Source organism: Pantherophis guttatus, chromosome 10 (genome assembly GCF_059756535.1).
Source record: "Pantherophis guttatus breed Tessera chromosome 10, ASM5975653v1, whole genome shotgun sequence".
Taxonomy (NCBI): Eukaryota; Metazoa; Chordata; class Lepidosauria; order Squamata; family Colubridae; genus Pantherophis; species Pantherophis guttatus.
In genome coordinates this window covers 21,328,913-21,348,448 of record NC_142072.1, presented here as the reverse complement: position 1 = coordinate 21,348,448, position 19,536 = coordinate 21,328,913, and the positions used below count along the sequence as shown (strand labels likewise).

Genomic DNA, 19,536 nt, shown 5'->3' with positions numbered 1-19,536 from the left:
GTATTTTTCACTTCTCCCAAACAGGTGAATGTTTTCCAATAGTTTTACCTACTGCATGCCTTTTTGTTTATTATTATTGTTTATTGGTTCAATTTACATGCTGCCCTTCTCTGGAGACTCAGGGCGGTTTACAATGCATTAAGCAATAGCCTTCATACTTTTGTATATACCTGCTTAGGAGGGCTTTCGGGCCCCCCTAAGCGGTGTTTTTTTTTTTAATACAAAGTCAGTTTATTGCCCCCACAATCCGGGTCCTCATTTTACCTACCTCAGAAGGATGGAAGGCTGAGTCAACCTTGAGCCTGGTGAGATTTGAACTCACAGTAATTGCAGGCAGCTGGCAGCTAAATACTACTTTAACAGCACTTTAGTTTGCTGCTCCACCAAGGCTTGTATGCAATTTTCAGCAAGATACACGTTTGGCATGCAGTCTTGCTATCATTTCCTTTTTATACAGAATTCTCCCTGCAAGACGTATTTTGGAATTAATCACTTGATAGAGGACCAGCGTTGCAAAATCTGAAGTACCCAAAGCTAAATTATCTTCAGATTTGTATATTTTAGTTCCAGAAGTACAAATTTAAGTTGTGAATAAAAGTTTTGACTGATCAGCCATTCTGGAGCTGCATAAGAAAAACACTGGGTATAATTGAAGGATGTACAATTATAGAGACTAATCTGATTTTGAATTTAATAACGGCAGCCAGACTTCTGGTGGCCCAATATTGGAAGAAGGAAGAAATACCTACTATTGAAGAATGGACATTAAAAGTAGCTAATTTGGCGGAGATGGCTAAAATCTCTGCATATTTGAAGGACCGTTCAAATGAAAGATATGTACTGGAATGGAGAAGATGGATTGACTATATACAAAACAAATATGGGACTAAAAAGTTGCAAATAGCTTATGAATGAAATATTTAGATGATTTTTCTTTTTACTTTGATATTTTAGTACCTATGGCAGAGTTAAAGAGTAAGGGGAAGTTAAGAGTTTATAGTTAGTTTGCTTATGTTAGATTATGTTTGTTAAATGCAATACCCTGTATTTTGCTCTGGGAAGTCGGGGGAGGGGGAGGGAGAGGGGAAGGGGTGGGGGAAGGGGGGGGAATTTGTTTGTAAAACATTTTAAAACTTTTCAATAAAAGAAAAAGAAAAAAAGAAAAACACTGTCAAATCTCTTTTCTAACAAGACAGAACTTTCTCCAGGGAACTAGGGATGTCTAGTATAACGAAGAGAAGGACCAGGGATGAGATGATGGCAGTCTTCCATACTTAAGGGGCTGTCACACAGAACAGCAGGTCAGCCTATTCTCCAAAGCACCTGAGAGCAGGACAAGAAGTAACAGGTTGAAGATGATTAGAGATCCAACCTAGGACTAAAGAGAAATTTCCTGACTGTGAGAACAGTTGATCAGTTACCGCTGGAAGTTGTGGATGCTCCATCAGTGGATTTTTAAAAAGAGACTGGACAGCCATTGTCCAAATGGTAGATTCTCCTGATTGAGCAAAGTCCCTTCCAAGCCTATTATTCTATGTTCTTTCAAGATGAAGTCCCTCCACCACCTAGTTCTTTTTGAACTTCAAGAAACACGAGGGCAAGTAAAGATACCTTTACTCAACTCTCCTTAAAACAGTATCAGCAACAAGAGGCAGCGGCAACTGTCCCACATACACACCACCAGAACATTCCTTTTAAAAAGCTTGTTTCTTTTGGGAAAATAATCAGGCACGATCACGTGATTGTGCTATTAAAAGCTATGAGATCCCATCTGAAACCAAGTGAACCCTCAGCTTTAAGGACTTGCAGACGATTTTGTGAATGCTTGCATGCTTTGGAGCTGTGTTGACCAACCTTGACAACTTTTTAAGATGTGGGGGATCCTTGGTGTTCTCTGAGCTTGTTTCATTAACCAAACTAGGTATTGGTAGTAAAGAGTGCAGTTTGCTGTCAGTTATATTCTAATAGCTAGCCCTATCAGTATTGGTGGGGGTGGTCTTAGAAGTTCTTGGGTTGGGCTGTTTGCTGTTGGCTTGTTTGGCAGTTGTTTGGCATATGAGCCGTGGTGGCGCAGTGGTTAGAAAGCAGTACTGCAGGCTACTTCTGCTGGCTGCCAGCTGCCAGCAGTTCGCTCTTCACTGGCTCAAGGTTGATTCTGCCTTCCATCCATCCGAGGTCGGCAAAATGAAGACCCAGATTGTTCGGGGCAATAGGCTAACTCTGTAAATTGCTTAGAGAGGGGCTGTAAAGCACTGTGAAGTGGTATATAAATCTAAGTGCTATTGTTATTGGCAGTTCCTTGATTGGGGTATTTGTTTATTTGATTGTTGGTCTGATGTTAATTTTGGAGTTAATTAATGCTCATCTGGGTGCTGATTTCTGGTGGGGAGGTCTTTTTGTTCCCTTTTGGCTTGTTGAATTGTCTCTTTTGCAAAGTATGTAGATTGTGTTTGTGTATTGTGTGTAACTATTGATAAACTCAGAGGGCACCAAGGATCCCTCATTTCAACCCTGAGCTACAAAATTTCTCCTTTATCGGTAATTAAAAAGTGTGGATTTCAACTCCCAGAATTCCCCAGCCAGCAATGCTGGCTGGGGAATTGTGGGAATTGAAGTCCACATATCTTAAAAGCTGTCAAAGGTGAGAAACCCTGCTCTGGAACATCTTTTCAGCTTTGAATCCAAAGCACTCAACCACTCCCACTTGTTTTAAAAAGTTTTTTTTAAAAAAAAAAAAAACACAAGTCAAAAGCCCCCAACCAACCTTCAGTCCCCCAAATACGGACATAAAATTTGAATCTATTGTTTATTTCTTATAAATGGCAACGGCTCAAGATCACACCATGCTTATTAGAAGAAATCTATTCATCCCCTTTACTTTTATTTCACCAAATTCATGATCAATTAACAAAACTGGAATGTTAAAAAAGCACCTTTGCTTGATGCAAATGATTTTTTTAAAAAAGTGGGTAAATGGAATTAAATTTAATTTTTTGGAAAGGGATGAGGAATCATGATTAACCTAGACTTCCTCAACCAACAAACGTTAAGTCCTAATCTAGATCAGGCCAGGATGGGTTGATGGCAAAGTTAATAAAATCCAGAAATGAAGCATTACAATATGCAACTGATGCAAGATCTATCTGAGCCCTTTTGATCATATCATTCTGCAGAATTCCAAGATCTCTTTTACCCTCAACAATAGTCTTTGGTGGTGCCCAACCACAATCCCACACAACCCTCATTCCCAGCCCCTTTGTAATGTAGTATTTTCTTCTGTTCCATGTTATCTCCTTGTCTGGACATGGCCAAAGAAAGAGCAATTGGTTTTGCAGAGAAGACAAGATCTCCAATCCGGTCTAAAGAGGGATGAAAAACTGGCAAAATGGGCAGTTAAGACAGGACCCAAAACAGGCCATGACCATGAAGATTTAACCCCCTTTCTGGATTACACACTGTAAAAGTCCACATGATCTGATTAGTCGGGGAAACACAAGTTGTCTGTCCTTCCAAAAGCTTCATTTTGGATCCTTCCCATCTCTCCAGATCTCCTTCTCCTTGCCTCATTCGGTCTTTGACTTCACACACTTCCCTCTTCCACGGATGTTGAGGAGGAGCAAAAGGCCCAAGGAGACAGTGGCCGGTACACACATGGCAAAAGGCTCTTTCAAAACCAGGAGGGTGTAGATGGCACCTGCAGTATAACACACAAAGAAAGGAGGGGGCAGAATACTAAAACCAAACTGCAATCAAAGGCTACCACCAACGGTGATCCCAAGTTGGACTGCTTTCCCTTCTCTTTACGTGTTTGTTTTGTTACTTGTATAAATAAGCTGATAGTCAAGTTGCGGAACACAAAGGAAAAGAAACACAAATTTTTATATATTCAATTTTAAATTGTTTTAAATTTTGTATATTTATATGTGTTTTAATATGGCTGTACACTGCCCTGAGTCCTTCGGGAGAAGGACGGTATAGAAATCTAATAAACACAAACTTTATCTATAGAAATCAGGAATGCGATAGACATCCAGTCCAATGGAAGCAGGGATCCCTCGACTCTTCAACCCCTTGATGAAGTTTCACATTGCTCATCAGCCCTCAAACATTTATTATATGAAAATAATTTAATAAACATTACTAGAGGGGAGGGAGGGAGGGAGGGGAGAGGAGGAGGAGAAGGAGGAGGAGGAGAAGGAGGAGGAGGAGAAGGAGGAGGAGGAGGAGTGTCAGCGTCCCAGCACTGACATAGAAAAGGGAGGAGAAGCCTGAACTTTTGCCTGCTAAATCCCTTTGAAGATTCGGTCTCCTCGGAGATGGGGAGGGGAGAGACATTCCTGTGATCTGACGAAGAAGGAATCAGGAAAGTGACTTGGAAGATAGCCAATGAGAAGCAGAGAATTGGGGATCGGAAAGGGAGGGATTGGGGGGCAAAGGTCAGTACTGACCATGAAAGAGTCAGGATCAGATTGCTGTGCTCGAATAAAGAGAAAATTTCCTTAAAGATCGACAGTTTGGAAATTCATTTATTTTTGAGATAGCATCGAAACCTGACATAGAGAAGAGCTGGCTTAAGGCCATTCTTACTGGTGGCCAGCCATCGAACATTGGGTAACACTATCTCACCATTAGCCACCTCACCTTCAGGTCTAAGGACTGGAGTGGTGCTCCGTAAAGACCTCAAAAAATTAACACAACCCAACTGGCCTTCCATCATTAAAAAAAGTAAAGGTTTCCCTGTATAGTTGTGTCTGACTCTAGGGTGCAAATCTCCGTTTCTCGGCCGAGGGAGCCAGCGTTGTCTGAATATATTTTCCATGATCATCTGGCCAGCCTGGCGATACATTGAGGTCAGTGGTGAGTTTTTACCGGTTCACCCCAGATTGAGAGAACTGGTAGCGGCGGCAGCGGGAGGCTCCGCCCACTCACCCAGACGTTTCTGCGCATGCACAGAAGCATAACGCGCTCGCACATGCATGCACACCCACAAGCGAACCAGTAGTGGCCGAAATTGAAACCCACTATTGGCTGAGGTGCAGGGGCGAAATCCAGCAGGTTCTGACAAGTTCTGGAGAACCGGTAGCGGAAATTTTGAGTAGTTCGGAGAACCGGCAAATACCACCCCTGACTGGCCCCAGTGTGGGATGGGAATGGCGATTTTGCAGTATCCTTCCCCTGGAGTGGGGTGGGAATGGAGATTTTGCAGTATCCTTCCCCTGCCATGCCCACCAAGCCACACCCACAGAACCGGTAGTAAAAAAAATGTGGATTTTACCACTGACTGTTACTTTCCCACCAAAGTGGTACCTATTCATCTACTCACATTTTCATGCTTTCAAACTGCTAGATGGACAGAAGCTGGGGCAAGGAACGGGAGCTCATCCCGTTATGGGGCACTTGGATCTCAAACCCAGGCTGTAAGCCTTCCGGCTAAGAAACTCAGCTTCTTTAACCGTCGAGCCATTCCACTGCTCTTCCATCTTTTATCGATCACCTATTGATCCCCAACCATCATTAGCCTTCTGGATAGTCCCATTAACTCTTGGAAGTTTGATATTGAGTACTTTGGTGAACCCTAGATTAAAGTCGGTTGAACAGAACAATGGAAGGATCAAATGAATTCATGCTTCAGCTGGATAGGAAAGTCCTCTAGTTGGGCATCACGCAAGTATCTCAAGATAAGGAGGAGCAAACTGCTCAGGACAATGTGTCACGCTTACTTGTGACCATACATTCCGTGTTTATCTTCCTCTACAGCAGTGTTTTGCAAACTCCCAGAATTCCCCAGCCAGCACAGAAGTCCACACACCTTAAAGATGCCAAGGTTGGTAAACACTGCTCTACAGGCTGATGATGCCCACGGCCTTTCCCCTCTGCTGAAGAAATGGTCTTCTTCTTTCTATGCAACTCTACAAAGCGCATTCAGGCCATCAGCATCTTGATAAACTATTCTTCCCCAGGGTTGCTCAATATGTCATCCTTCGGATGTGCAGGGACCATCCTTTCAGTGGCCCTGTTAGCTATGAATTGTGGGAGTTGTAGTTTGAACTCATTAGGAAGGCTCCAGATTGGAGAGGGCCACAGACAGGATGGATAAAAATCAATGATTTTTTTAAAAAAATCAATGTTTTTTTTTAAAAAAATCAAAAAAATTGGATTTTTTTGATTTAAATCGGATTTTTTTGATTTAAATCGGATTTTTTTGATTTAAATCAGATTTTTTTGATTTTTATTGAATTTATTTTAATAAAAAACTTTTGGGGTAAAAATCTATCGTAAGATAGTTTTCTATTTAAGATACATAAATAATGTAGTTTATTCAGCATGAAATGGAGCTTAGTTATGGAGCATGAAGCTGTATATTCTGCAACACTGGGACTATCGGTGAGTCAACAGTGGGTCAAAGGAGTAGCAGAGATGACTGCTGCTCTTTAAAAATTATGATTTAAATCGAGTTGATTTAAATCAAGTCTTTTTACTAGTGATTTAAATCATGATTTAAATCATGATTTAAATCGACACGATTTAAATCAAATCCACCCTGGCCACAGACAATCCAGTGATTCTTGATGTGTTCATTTTGCATCGAATTATCATTATCAGTGGCATCAGTTTACTGGTACATTATGATTGTATTTCTCTCGCTGCCAACCAACATCTGCTCAGCTGCTATCTGGCTGGGCTCCCTGTTTTTCAGGGAAATTTCATGCCGGGGAATTTAGGGAACTGAAATAGATCCAAAAGATGTTTTAACAGAAGTAGAAATGATAACATCAGTTTGTTACTTCTCCCCAAACTGAGATTAAATCTGTTGAAGAAAGCAAAAACAATTGTGGCAATCAGCATTGCCAAACTCAATGGGACTATCCAAGATAAACTACTTGAGGGATCATCTCATCCCACTGGGATTGGTCCAGGGGTGAAATACTCCCAGTTCAGACCGGATTGCCTGATCTGGTAGCGATGGCAGCGGGTGGTTCGGAGAGAACCAGTAGCAAAAATCCCTGCCCCCCCACTACCCCCCATGCCCAGCTGAGTCACGCAATCATCAGAGGCTTTTTAAAATAATTTTTAAAAGCATTTTTTCTACAACCTCTTCGGCCGAAAAAATGCTTTTAAAAGTAAAAAAAAAGCCTCTGATGATCACATGGTTCAGCTGGGATCGTCAGAGGCTTTTAAAAGCATTTTTTCTACAACCTCTTTCTCGAAGAGGTTGTAGAAAAAATGCTTTTAAAAGGCTCTGACGATCCCAGCTGAGTTGCCTGATCGCCAGCGGCTTTTAAAAGCAATTTTTTTCTGCACCCTCTTCGGCCAAAGAGGTTGTAGAAAAAATGCTTTTAAAAGAAAAAAAAAGCCTCTGATGATCAGGCAACTCAGCTGAGATAGTTAGAGGCTTTTAAAACCCAAGAGGTTGTAGAAAAAATGGTTTTAAAAGTAAAAAAAAAAAAAAGTTGGCCACGCCCACTCAGTCACATTATAACCCCCCCCCCAAAAGAACCGGTAGTAACAAATTTTACATTTCACCCCTGGATTGGTCCGTCCCATCTGTGCTGGCAGAGGAGGCATGCTGTGCGCCCCATCAGCCCAATTATTCTGACTGGCAGGGTCCAGGAAAAGAGTTGTACCTGCCTTCCGAAACATGTTACCCCACCAATGTGAGGTCGACCCTACCCTCCTGACCGTAGGAGCCTAAAGACCTGGCTCTGCCAATTAGCTTGGGATCCCAATGGGGAGTATCACAGTGGAAGGTGGTTGATCGATTAACAACGATCGATCGATCCTACTTCACCACTACCACCACCCTGCCTCTACCTTCCCCATCTGTAATTGGATGTTAGTGGTTGGCATTAATTTATGTTTTTAATATATATACATATATATTAAAGGGGCGCGATGGCTCAGTGGTTGAAGATGCTGAGCTTCTCAACTGGAGCTGACAGCCCGGGTTCAAGACCCAACCTCCGCGCAATGGGGTGAGCTCCCGTTCCTTGCTCCAGCTCCTGCCCACCTAGCAGTTCAAAAGCATGCAAACGCGAGTAGATTAATAGGTACCACTTTGATGGTAACAGTGTTCCATACGCCTTTGGTGTATAGTCATGCTGGCCACATGACCACGAAAATTGTCTTCGGGCAACGCTAGCTCCCACGACCAAGAAACAGAGATGAGCACCGGGCCCCAGCTGAACACAAGTGACAGGGAAACCTTTACCTTTTTACGTGTGTTTGTGTGTGTAAGGGATTCTAAGCCATCCAGAGTTACCCTGTGGTAAGATGGGCAGCCAATAAATTTTATAAATAAATAAATAAGTGGCTGGGGCTCAATGGGTGTCAGTAAAAGTTTGGGGATCAACAGCTGATTGACAAGAACCTCCAAGGGGCAGAATCCAATAACCTTCTGCAAGCGATCCACCCTAACTTGCCACAACCCACCATAATCGAAGAAATAATCTTAGCAATAGTTTAGGAGCTGATCCCAGTCAGAAATTCATTAACAGGACCTATTCCATTACCTATCATGATCACGGTGAGCACAAAATTGCTGATTTCCTGCAGCAGTTGAGGTCCAAAGGCTAAAAGGAAACCTCCTATCAGTTCTATCCAGCCCACTATTTCCATGTACATTCCTGGTTCCGGCTTGTAGCCAAACTCCTTCGACGGGAAGACATCGGCAAATTTTTCAAACTGGGTTTTCTGCAATAGGAAGGAAAAGGAGCGTTAAGAGGCAAGGACGACCGAGGGGTAGAAGAGGGTTACCCCATTTTTACAGCAGCCAATAGAGGCACAAATAATCCGGAAAATGTGGGTGGCAGAGCCAAAGAAACCACATCAAAAACTTTCATGCATTGCTGTGATACAGGTAGCCCTCAACCTGTACCTAAGGCAGAGGTGGGGAGCTATAGCGCTTTTATGACTTGTGGACTTCAACTCCCAGAATTCCTGAGCTTAGATGCTCAGGAATTCTGGGAGTTGAAGTCCACAAGTCATAAAAACGCCATGGCTCCTCACCCCCTGAACCAAGTCTTTTTTTCAAGAGTCTCTATCCATCCAACCAGATCGAGCAGAATGGACATCAGCAGATCCCGTCAGCCAAAGAACGTCAGTTGGCCAAGCCCAGAAAGCGATTTTTTTCTGCAGTGGCCCCTGCTTTGTGGAACACCCGTCAGAGATCAGAATGGCCCCAACCCCTCTTAGCCTTTCAGAAGGCCCTAAAAATCTTGGCTATGTTCCAGAGGCTGGCAACACTGAATATGTCAAGGGCCCCATTTCCTGACTATATTGCTAACTGGCCAAGTAACGTGCTCCCATGTATATACTAGCTGAATACCCCTGCTCCGCTATGAAACTATGTGATCGGGCTTGATAAATCAACACTTACAGCTTGAAAATTAATGAGTAGTTACGATCGGCCTCTCCTGTCTCCTTCTCCCTCAGCCTTGCCCCACAGAAACATCTCCTATCCTCTCCCCTTCTCTCCCTCAGCTTGCCCCACAGAAGCCTCCCCTATCCTATCCCCTTCTCTCCCTCAGCCTTGCCCCACAGAAACATCCCCTATTAGAAATCTAATAAACTTCAAACTATCCTATCCCCTTCTCTCCCTCAGGCTTTCTAGCCCCTTCTCTCCATGAGACTTGCCCCACAGAAATGTCTCCTATCCTCTCTCCTTCTCTCCCTCAGCCTTGCCCCACATAAATGTCTCCTATCCTATCCCCTTCTCTCCCTCAGGCTTTCTAGCCCCTTCTCTCCCTCAGCCTTGCCCCACAGAAGCCTCTCCTATCCTATCCCCTTCTCTCCCTCAGGCTTTCTAGCCCCTTCTCTCCCTCAGCCTTGCCCCACAGAAGCCTCTCCTATCCTAGCCCCTTCTCTCCCTCAGCCTTTCCCCACAGAAGCCTCTCCTATCCTATCCCCTTCTCTCCCTCAGGCTTTCTAGCCCCTTCTCTCCCTCAGCCTTGCCCCACAGAAGCCTCTCCTATCCTATCCCCTTCTCTCCCTCAGGCTTTCTAGCCCCTTCTCTCTCTCAGCCTTGCCCCACAGAAGCCTCTCCTATCCTATCCCCTTCTCTCCCTCAGGCTTTCTAGCCCCTTCTCTCCCTCAGCCTTGCCCCACAGAAGCCTCTCTTATCCTATCCCCTTCTCTCCCTCAGGCTTTCTAGCCCCTTCTCTCCCTCAGCCTTGCCCCACAGAAGCCTCTCCTATCCTATCCCCTTCTCTCCCTCAGGCTTTCTAGACCCTTCTCTCCCTCAGCCTTGCCCCACAGAAGCCTCTCCTATCCTATCCCCTTCTCTCCCTCAGGCTTTCTAGACCCTTCTCTCCCTCAGCCTTGCCCCACAGAAGCCTCTCCTATCCTATCCCCTTCTCTCCCTCAGGCTTTCTAGACCCTTCTCTCCCTCAGCCTTGCCCCACAGAAGCCTCTCCTATCCTATCCCCTTCTCTCCCTCAGGCTTTCTAGACCCTTCTCTCCCTCAGCCTTGCCTCACAGAAGCCTCTCCTATCCTATCCCCTTCTCTCCAGAGTTATTTTCAGGTGGGGAGGCAGAGTAGAATGTCTGACTAATTAGCATCAGAGCGTGTTATAATAATATAGGAAATACTAATGCTCTGTTGGTCATTTCGAAAAATCCTTTCTTAGTGAGCACCTAGAAGCCAAGAGGAACATATGTGGCTAATTTCAAGTTTGTAGGCTTTACGGTTCTGGAGATTTCGTGATTACGGCGTGAGTGGTATTCGCTTTTTTATATATATATATATTTAATTTGAATGCTTTTAGTGTTTTTATGGGTTTTACTGTTTTTATTGTCTGAAAATGTTTTTAATCTTTTTCTTCTTCTTTACTTCCTCTTTTCCTACTTCGGGTGTCGAGGGAGATACAAAGTTCTGGTCCTTGCACTTCGACCCTTGTTATTTGATGCTGTTGTAACGCTGACGTTGTCTCTTCGCCTTCTTCTGGGTCTGCCTCATTTTTATATTTTTAACTGCAATGTATTTTTTTTTTAATTGGAAGCTGTGCCCAAAGTCATCGACCGAGATGAACGGCCACAGAAATTGAACAAATTAAATAAACTTGTGACCATTTTGTTCCACAGAATTGGAAAGAGGGACCTATGACGGGTCCTTGCACTTTTGACTGTCCCAGTATCCTCATGGCCACGTGAGTGAAATTCTGGCACTTGGCATTATTTACAAAACACGTGCAGATCAGAAGCTCAAGCCATTGCCATTTAGTTTGAGATCTTCCCTTTTTTTCTTTATTTTTTTTTTATTGAAAAAGTTTTTCAAATACAAATTTTTCCCCCTTTTTCCCCCCTCCTCCCTAACTCCTTCCCCTCCCCTCCCCCCATGGCTTCTCCAAAATAAAATCCATATTGATATCAGATTGTATAATTTTACACTACCCCCCATATGCTAACCATTTCTTTCTAACATTATTATTATATCCCCCCTATACTATACATTTCAAAGCAACATTCAGCTATGAAATTATATAATAAATCCTAATTTAGCACTTATTCAACTCATAATCTACCCATTTCCTCCACCCCCATACATATATCTCTTAATTCAAATCTTTTACGTATATTAATATCTGAACCTAACATCCCTTTTCCTAAACTAAACAATCAGTAACCTAACCTATCTCCACCCATTTTCCTACAGGTCTATCATACATGATATTTTAATATTTAATATTTTAATATCTTTGTTCATCTGTCCACACCACACCACTAAAAGATATTTCCATATATAGATAAAATCCTCATATGACTTTCAGTTTGTAATCCATATGATATCTTCTGTAATGTCTTTCATATTTGAGATCTTCCCAATAAGCAAAGTCAATGGGGGAAGTTTGATTTGTTTAACAATTGTGCGATTCAGTTAACAACTGAGGCAAAAGAGGGCGTAAAAGTCCTGTGCAGTCAGATAATGACTCACTTAATGACCATTCTGCTTAGCGGTGGAAGTTCCAGTCCCCTATGTGGTTGTAAGCCAAGAACTTGCTGCATGTTCCTTCAGCTGTATCTTTTCCATCTTCTGTTTTGCATCCTGATAAGGTCTTAATTATTTCTTAATGGTCAACGATCCCAACAGATCTGCAAGTGGGTTTAAAATCTTATTCCTCTAAAACAACGGTCTTTAAACTTGGCAGCTTTAAGACTTGTGGACTTCAACTCCCAGTATTCTCAGGGCGGCTTACAATGCATTAAGCAATAGCCTTCATACTTTTGTATATTTATACAAAGTCAGCTTATTGCCCCCACAAACTGGATCCTCATTTTACCCACCTTTGAAAGGATGGAAGGCTGAGTCAACCTTGAGCCTGGTGAGATTTGAACTTGCAGTAATTGCAAGCAGCAGATGTTAATTACAGTGCTTTAGTCCACTGTACTACAGGCTCTTTGTTTTTTAAATTTACAAAGTAATTTTTACCAGTCCAATGGAAAAAACCCGGGAGCCCTCTGTCTCAATGCACACATGTGAAGTTCCCTAAGGATGGGCCCTCCAGCACAAGTCCGAAAGCTCGGAAGAGTAAACCTCTGGTTCCAGTGAACAATCCAGACTGGATCCCAGGCAGCTCTGTTCCCAAAAAATCTTGCAACGTGCTCTCTCTCTCCCACCCCCAACAACAAAAATTCAAACATCAGCCTTAGGCGCCAAAATGCATCTATAAATGGAAAGCTGGCCAAAGGCCAGAGGAACTCCCAGATTTAATTTGAGAGCGCAAAACCAGGCTGTTTACACAGAGGGCAGTCCTGTGGGCTCAGAGGCTCTTCCTTCCCTCCAACTTAATTTCGTAAACTGAGGCAGGGCAGGAAGTCTCAAATAAACTGGATGGCCAGAACACCTGGGGGAGGTGGACAGAACATAATCCATTGAATATGATCACACTGTAACCAGCTTTAAAACATCCCCACCTCCAATTGAGATTCACTGGGCAAATGTCTTAAGACCCAAATCCCATTTTAAAAATCCAACTGAAACAAGGGAGAGAGATAAACTGGGGGAAAGTGTCTACCTCTGTTTCTGTTTCTCTCTCTCCCTCCCTCTTTGGGGGGGGGGGTGTATGTGTGAGTGTGTGTGAGAGAGAGAGAGAGAGATTGAGTGTGTTTGTGTGTGAAAGAGAGAATGAGTGGTGTGTGCATGAGAGAGAGAAAGAGTGAGAGTGAGTGGTGTGTGTTTGTGTGTGAGAGAGAGAGAGTGTGTGAGTGGTGTGTGTGTATGAGAGAAAGGAAGAGTGAGAGTAAGTGGTGTGTGTGTGAGAGAGAAAGAGATTGAGTGTGAGTATGATTGAGTGTGTTTTTGTGTGTGAGAGAGAAAGAAAGAGTGTGAGTGGTGTGTGTGTGAGAGAGAGAAAGGAAGTGAGAGTGAGTGGTGTATGTGTGAGAGAGAGAGATTGAGTGTGAGTATGATTGAGTGTGTTTTTGTGTGTGAGAGAGAAAGAGTGAGAGTGAGTGGTGTGTGTTTGTATGTGAGAGAGAAAGAAAGGAAGAATGAGAGTGGTGTATGTGTGTGTGTGAGAGAGAGAGAGAGAAGAAGAAAGAGTGAGAGTGAGTGGTGTGTGTTTGTGTTTGCTTGTGTGTGTATGTGTGTGAGAGAGAGAGATTGTGTGTGAGTATGATTGAGTGTATTTTTGTGTGTGAGAGAGTGTGAGTGAGTGGTGTGTGTTTGTGTGAGAGAGAGAAAGGAAGTGAGAGTGAGTGGTGTGAGAGAGAGAGATTGAGTGTGAGTATGATTGTGTTTTTGTGTGTGAGAGAGAGAAAGAGTGAGAGTGGTGTGTGTTTGTGTGTTTGTGTGTATGTGAGAGAGACAGAGAGAAAGAGTGAGTGGGGTGTGTGAGAGAGAAAGGGGGGGGGGGGGTGGAGAGGAAAGGAATCCCTGCCCTGGGAGCAAACAAGCCCTTTGCGTGCAGGAGGCTGGCAGTGCCTGCTGACGCGCCAGGGAAGCTGCGCACCTTTTCCTTTTGTAAGCGCGCGACCCAACCGGACAGGGAAACCCAAAGCTCTGCCGCCTGTTCGGTTCCCGGAGGTAGGGACCGAAAAGGCGGCCCCCCGCAAGCGAGGACGAGCCCCACCGCCTTGAGTAACTGCGAGAACCGGGCATGCCAAGCAGCGCCGACGCGCCCTGCGCAGCTCCAAAATATTTGTTTACGAGCCAGGCCTTTCCTTAGAGCAGTGTTTCTCAACCTTGGAAGCTAGAAGATGGGTGGACTTCAACTCCCAGAATCCCCCAGCCAGCTCTGCTGGCTGGGGGATTCTGGGAGTTGAAGTCCACCCATCTTCAAGCTTCCAAGGTTGAGAAACACCGCCTTAGAGGATCTCCTGCAGATCCGCTTGGCGGGGGGATCTGGTGAGGTCGCTAGATCCGGGCTCGGGGACGGGTAGGCACGGTTGCAGCCCCCCCACCCCCGATTTGCGGGTTGGCATCGCTGAGCTGCAGCCGGGACTGGCTTCCCCTCCCGCCGCGGAGGCGCCCCGCTCACCAGCTGCCGGTGGGCGTCGCCGGCGATCAGGTCGGTGAGCTTGACCGCCCCGCTGACGGCGAAGAAAAGGCCCAGCAAGACGCGCAGGGCGGAGAAGAGCAGCGCCATCGTCGCCTTCGCCGTTTCTCCCGCCTTTCCCGCCCGTTGGCGGCCAGCCGGAGGAGGTGGGACCGGGGGGGGGGAGAGGCGGAGAAAAAGGAGGCTGGGGAAGCCGCCCCGGACGAAAGCAAGCAAGCAAGCAGGCGCCTCCCGCTTGCCTTTGGAGCAGCCAACCACCCGTGCGTCATGCGCTTGGCCCGCCCGGGTGCTGGGTTCCGCTTGCTTAAGGGGGCGAGCCCGGGTGGCTTCATGGGACGGGAGGAGAGAGGGCTCCCGGGCATGTGCAGAGAGCTGCAGGGTGAGGCCCAGGCTCCGGAAGAGAGATCGGAGCGGGCTGCGCTTTTCCTGCTTCTCTCTCTCTTTTTTTTTTTATTTTTTTTTTTAATTTGATTTATATGCCGCCCTTCTCCGGAGACTCAGGGCGGCTTACATTGTGTTAAGCAAAAGCCTTCATCCTTTTGTATATTTATACAAAGTCAGCTTATTGCCCCCACCACTGGGTCCTCATTTCACCTACCTTAGAAAGGATGGAAGGCTGAGTCAACCTTGAGCCTTGGCGAGATCCGAACCCTGCAGTAATTGCAGGCAGCTGGTCTTAATAACCAGCTTAATAACAGGGTGCCTTAAACCCCTATACTACCAAGGCTCTTGCGGCCGTCTTGGGCAGGTGGAACTCGGCGCGCGAAGGAGTTTCCAACGGAGCATCTTCATGGTTGTCTCTTCTGTTATATTAAAGGAGGTCCCCACCGTCTCATTTTGTTCAAATTTAATCGCTCGCATCCTGGACATAAAGTGTTTCAACTTTATTTAATTTAATTGGTTTTATTCTACTTTTAAATTTTGCATGTATGTGTTTTATTGTTTGGCTGTGCACCGCCCTGAGTCCTTCGGGAGTAGGGCGGTATAGAAATCAAATCAAATAAATAAAATAAAAATCAACTTTTTCAACTGTTTCAACTCCTACCCTCAAAACGACGCTATAGAGCCCTGCACACCAGAACAACTAGACACAAGGACAGTTTTTCCCTAAACGCCATCACTCTGCTAAACAAATAATTCCCTCAACACTGTCAAACTATTCACTAAGTCTGCACTACTATTAATCTTCTCATCGTTTCCACCACCCATCTCCTCCCACTTATGACTGTATGACTGTAACCTTATTGCTGGTATGATTTGACTGCTTATTTGTACCCTATGACTATCATTAAGTGTTGTACCTTATGATTCTTGACGAACCTCTCTTTTCTTTTATGTACTCCCAGAGAATATGCACCAAGACAAATTCCTTGTGTGTCCAATCACACTTGGCCAATAAAGAATTCTATTCTTATTCTATCCTTATTCTATCCTTATTCTATTCTATTCTATTCATTCTATTCTATTCATTCTATTCTATTCATTCTATTCTATTCTATTCTATTCATTCTATCCTAAATGGGTACGTTTAAAAGAATCACAATTCCTCTCCATCAGTATGGCCGAGCCGCCCAGGGCTGTGGCAAGTCTGATCTGTGATTGGGTTTTGAGGGTGGGGGGTGGGGAAGAGATCATGCTGAAGAATTAAATTTGTCAGGTATAAAGGGGGTCCCTGGCTGGAAAAGTGACCCCAAAAACACATTGCATAAGGTTCCAGAGGAGAGGATGGGTGACACTGTTGGAGCCTTTCTCAGGCCAGAGGTGGAAAAGCATCTCTTTAAGATTCGGTTTGGTGTTACATTGGGGTTGTTTGGGGAAGGGGGGTGTTTGGTAGATCTTTTCCTGCTTTTTTTAATTGCAAAGCACCCAGAGTGATCAAATACAATAATTAAATCTCTTTAGGAAGGTCAGAAAACCAACACACCCATATAGAAGAAAAAGCAAAATACATAGAATCCCATGAAACTCAAAGTTAAAAATGACATGAAGATAGAACAAAACAGGAAAGGGGGAGTGGATTATAACAGTGGCTCCATCAGACATTGTGAAGAAAAGGAAGCATGTTTCTTCCTTATCAGTTAGTCTCTCTGAGCTTGCTTGTTTTCTTGCAAATATTTCATTATTCAGCTGGCACGGATGATGCTAGCTGGGTAAGTTATTTAATGTCTACAAGAAAACCACCAAGCTCAGAGCTCCAACTCCACAGTTTAACAGTTACAAATTTGTATTGGAAAAGAACTTATGGAGGAATAGGGGCTGGGTGTCTTCAAATTGAGAAAACTCAGCAGGCAGGTATGGTGAGGGGAAATTATGTTGCATAAAACTACTTCAGTGATCAAACAATTCGTAATTACCAAAAGCAATTAAAAAGCAACATTTAAACACTGTAGAAAAGAAAAATAGAAGGCTTGCTTACAGAGCAAGAACATTTCTTGTGTGCGCTTTTTGTTCCTATGTAGGAAATGAAAAGGAGTGTATGAAATGTGGAGCAAGGATGATTTGCAGATGGAGAAGTATGAGAAGGAACAGTAAATAATGCAAATTAAATAGTGTTTTCTTAGCTGCAGCTTGCTTGTATTTTTTTAAATCTTTTTTCTCCCCACTGCATAATATTGTTTTCATGAAAAAGAATAATCAGATAGATATGTGGGGTCTTTGAAGTTGCCTACTTGAGAAATGAAACGTCTGCAAGAAAACCACCAAGCTCAGAGAACACCAAAGTCCCTACAGTTCCTCAAGCTGAATATTCTCTTCTATAGATACATATCTTGTAGAGACCAGTATCAGCATCAGGCAGTTCATTTGGCTTTGGGTTGCAAAGCATGGGTTTAGATTTGCTTCAGAGTGGAATTTTGCAAGCTTAAACCACTCAGTCTGTGCTCCATCTCTTCCCAAACATTTTCACTGTCTTTCTCGCTGGGAAGATAAACATGGAGCTCCAGCTTTGGCCTCCTCATCTGGGGTAGCAATGGTAGGTCTCTCTGCCACAGTAGTCTGCAGTTCAACCCAGTGACAATGAAATCGTGTGCCAGGTGGTGAGCCAATTGTCTACGCTGGGTACGCTGTAGGACATCACGACTGGCTTTGCAAGGAGCTGGCTTTGGAGTAAGGCGGATGGGTTTAGAAAAATGAAAGTAGGTACACTTTTTCTTCAAGCTGTTGTCCAGGTTCATGTTGGAAAAAGGGCAATTCCAGCAACCATCTCTTCTTGTTTGAATTCCTGCCCCAGGAAGTTTGAGAGAAGGTAGCTTATTCTTATCCTGGTCTTTGGAATTCGGGTACCTGTTCTATTTTGAAAATGTATTAAAAATAAAACTATGAGGACCTTTAGAAGGCCTGCTAATATCTCTGGTATAATAATTCAGTGCACAGATCATTGATAATACTCGGTTAAAAGCATGGGAGAAATTTTTTTCTCCCATGCATTTCCAATATTTTCCTGAAGAGAAACGTGCTAACATTGATTAGCAAATTCACAGATAACTGCTAGATTTAAGAGTTAATGAAATCAAGATGAAATATTTTGACTCACTCTAACACCTCTTTAAAAAGGCAGTTCCAAAATCCAGTTGGCATACTTATATGCCAACTAGATTTTGGAGATTAGCAAATTGTGTAATTAGGGCATAAATGTAAGATGCAGCTGAAAGATGATTCAGAAGAAAGCTAAAGGTTACATGATTAAATTGATGCATACTTTAAACAGGGCAATTGATGTGTCTCTGCCCGTCAAAACAGTCCAGGTTGAGTAACGGATGCGGAATTATTGTAGGATAGAACCACAGAATTTTGAAAGCTCGTTTTGAGATTTTCTCTGCCTCATCTGCTACAAAATAAAATCAAGATGAGATTACAAAAGGTGCTCGGTTTACAATTGGAACCAGAATTTCCAGTGCTAATAATAAGGAAGGTGGATTTTTACTTTTTGCACTATGCTTGTTAAACAAATAACTGCATTGAGTCATGCAGTTAAGTGAATCTGGCTTTCCCCATTGACTTTGCCGGGAATGTCTCAAATGGCAACCATTTGACCCCAGGGCTCTGCATCTACATCATACATCCATGTTGGGTTTGCCAAGTGCCCAAATTCTGATTACGTGACTGTGAGGATGCTATGACAACCCCAGGTGCAGGGACGTCTTTTTTCCCCAGTGCTGTTGTAATTTCAGTTGCTAAAGGAAGTTGTTGAGGACTACCCATATTCTGATTTTCCTTACTTTCCTTACTCAGGATTCGAGTACTTTTCTGAAAGTTCCCACTCCAAGTTCACTCAGTTCTCAAAATCATGTTTCCCATTACAGTATGAAACAATGGGAATATCCATGGAAGACAAATATCTAATTTCTCAAGGTGTTGATTGCCAAATAAAGTACTTTTTAAAAAAAAAATGGAAATGCTAGCAATCAGGTGAATTGTTCTTTAGTATCAGGTGGTAGTCACAAAGCTCAAAGTCTGGAAATTGAGTCATTATAGGATGAAAAGCATTGCAAATGTTGACTTTTTGTCCTTGGCAGATTTTCTGCCAAATATCAGCATTCTATTCTTAATATAGAGTTGTTTTCAACAGCTGCTAGAATGCACTACACCTCCATTGGGTATTAGAATTCAGTGATCTGGATAACTTTCCTATATTGGAATTGCAAGTTATTCAGTTTGAAAGATTTTAAGAAATGGTAAAGTTGGGGGAAAGAAATATTCTAGGACAATATTTGAAGGGGCTAAAGGAGCATTAAAAATAAAATGAATATAAACTTGATCAAATTTAAAATAGACGTCTCAATAAACCTAAGTGGACTTTTGGGAACAAAGACCGAGTAAGGCTTTAAAGATTGTTTTGTGGATAAAAACATTTAAGAGGTGACAAATTACATTTTACTTGTGGTTTCTTTGTATCATTTTTTTTGCTTTACTATTTTTTGTTGTTCTCCTTTCCTGCATTTTCTTTTAGTTTATATTATTTTGTAACATTTACTGAACAAAAAAAAAGACAAGTATTGCAAGCCAGGATGTGATTTCTCCAGGCCTTGCCTGCCACTTTTAAGAG

At 43.3% G+C, this 19,536-nt stretch overlaps 1 protein-coding gene across 1 annotated transcript; it reads right to left on the bottom strand.

The window, feature by feature from the left end:
- Positions 1-2,792: 2,792 nt before the first annotated feature.
- On the bottom strand, positions 2,793-14,778 carry TMEM35B (transmembrane protein 35B). The gene is made up of 3 exons (XM_034413388.3): positions 14,475-14,778; positions 8,511-8,691; positions 2,793-3,694 (listed from the first exon to the last, which is right to left on the bottom strand). The coding sequence occupies exons 1-3, from the start codon at positions 14,580-14,582 to the stop codon at positions 3,564-3,566; spliced, it is 420 nt and encodes a 139-aa protein (XP_034269279.2). The 5' UTR covers positions 14,583-14,778; the 3' UTR covers positions 2,793-3,563.
- Positions 14,779-19,536: the final 4,758 nt, after the last annotated feature.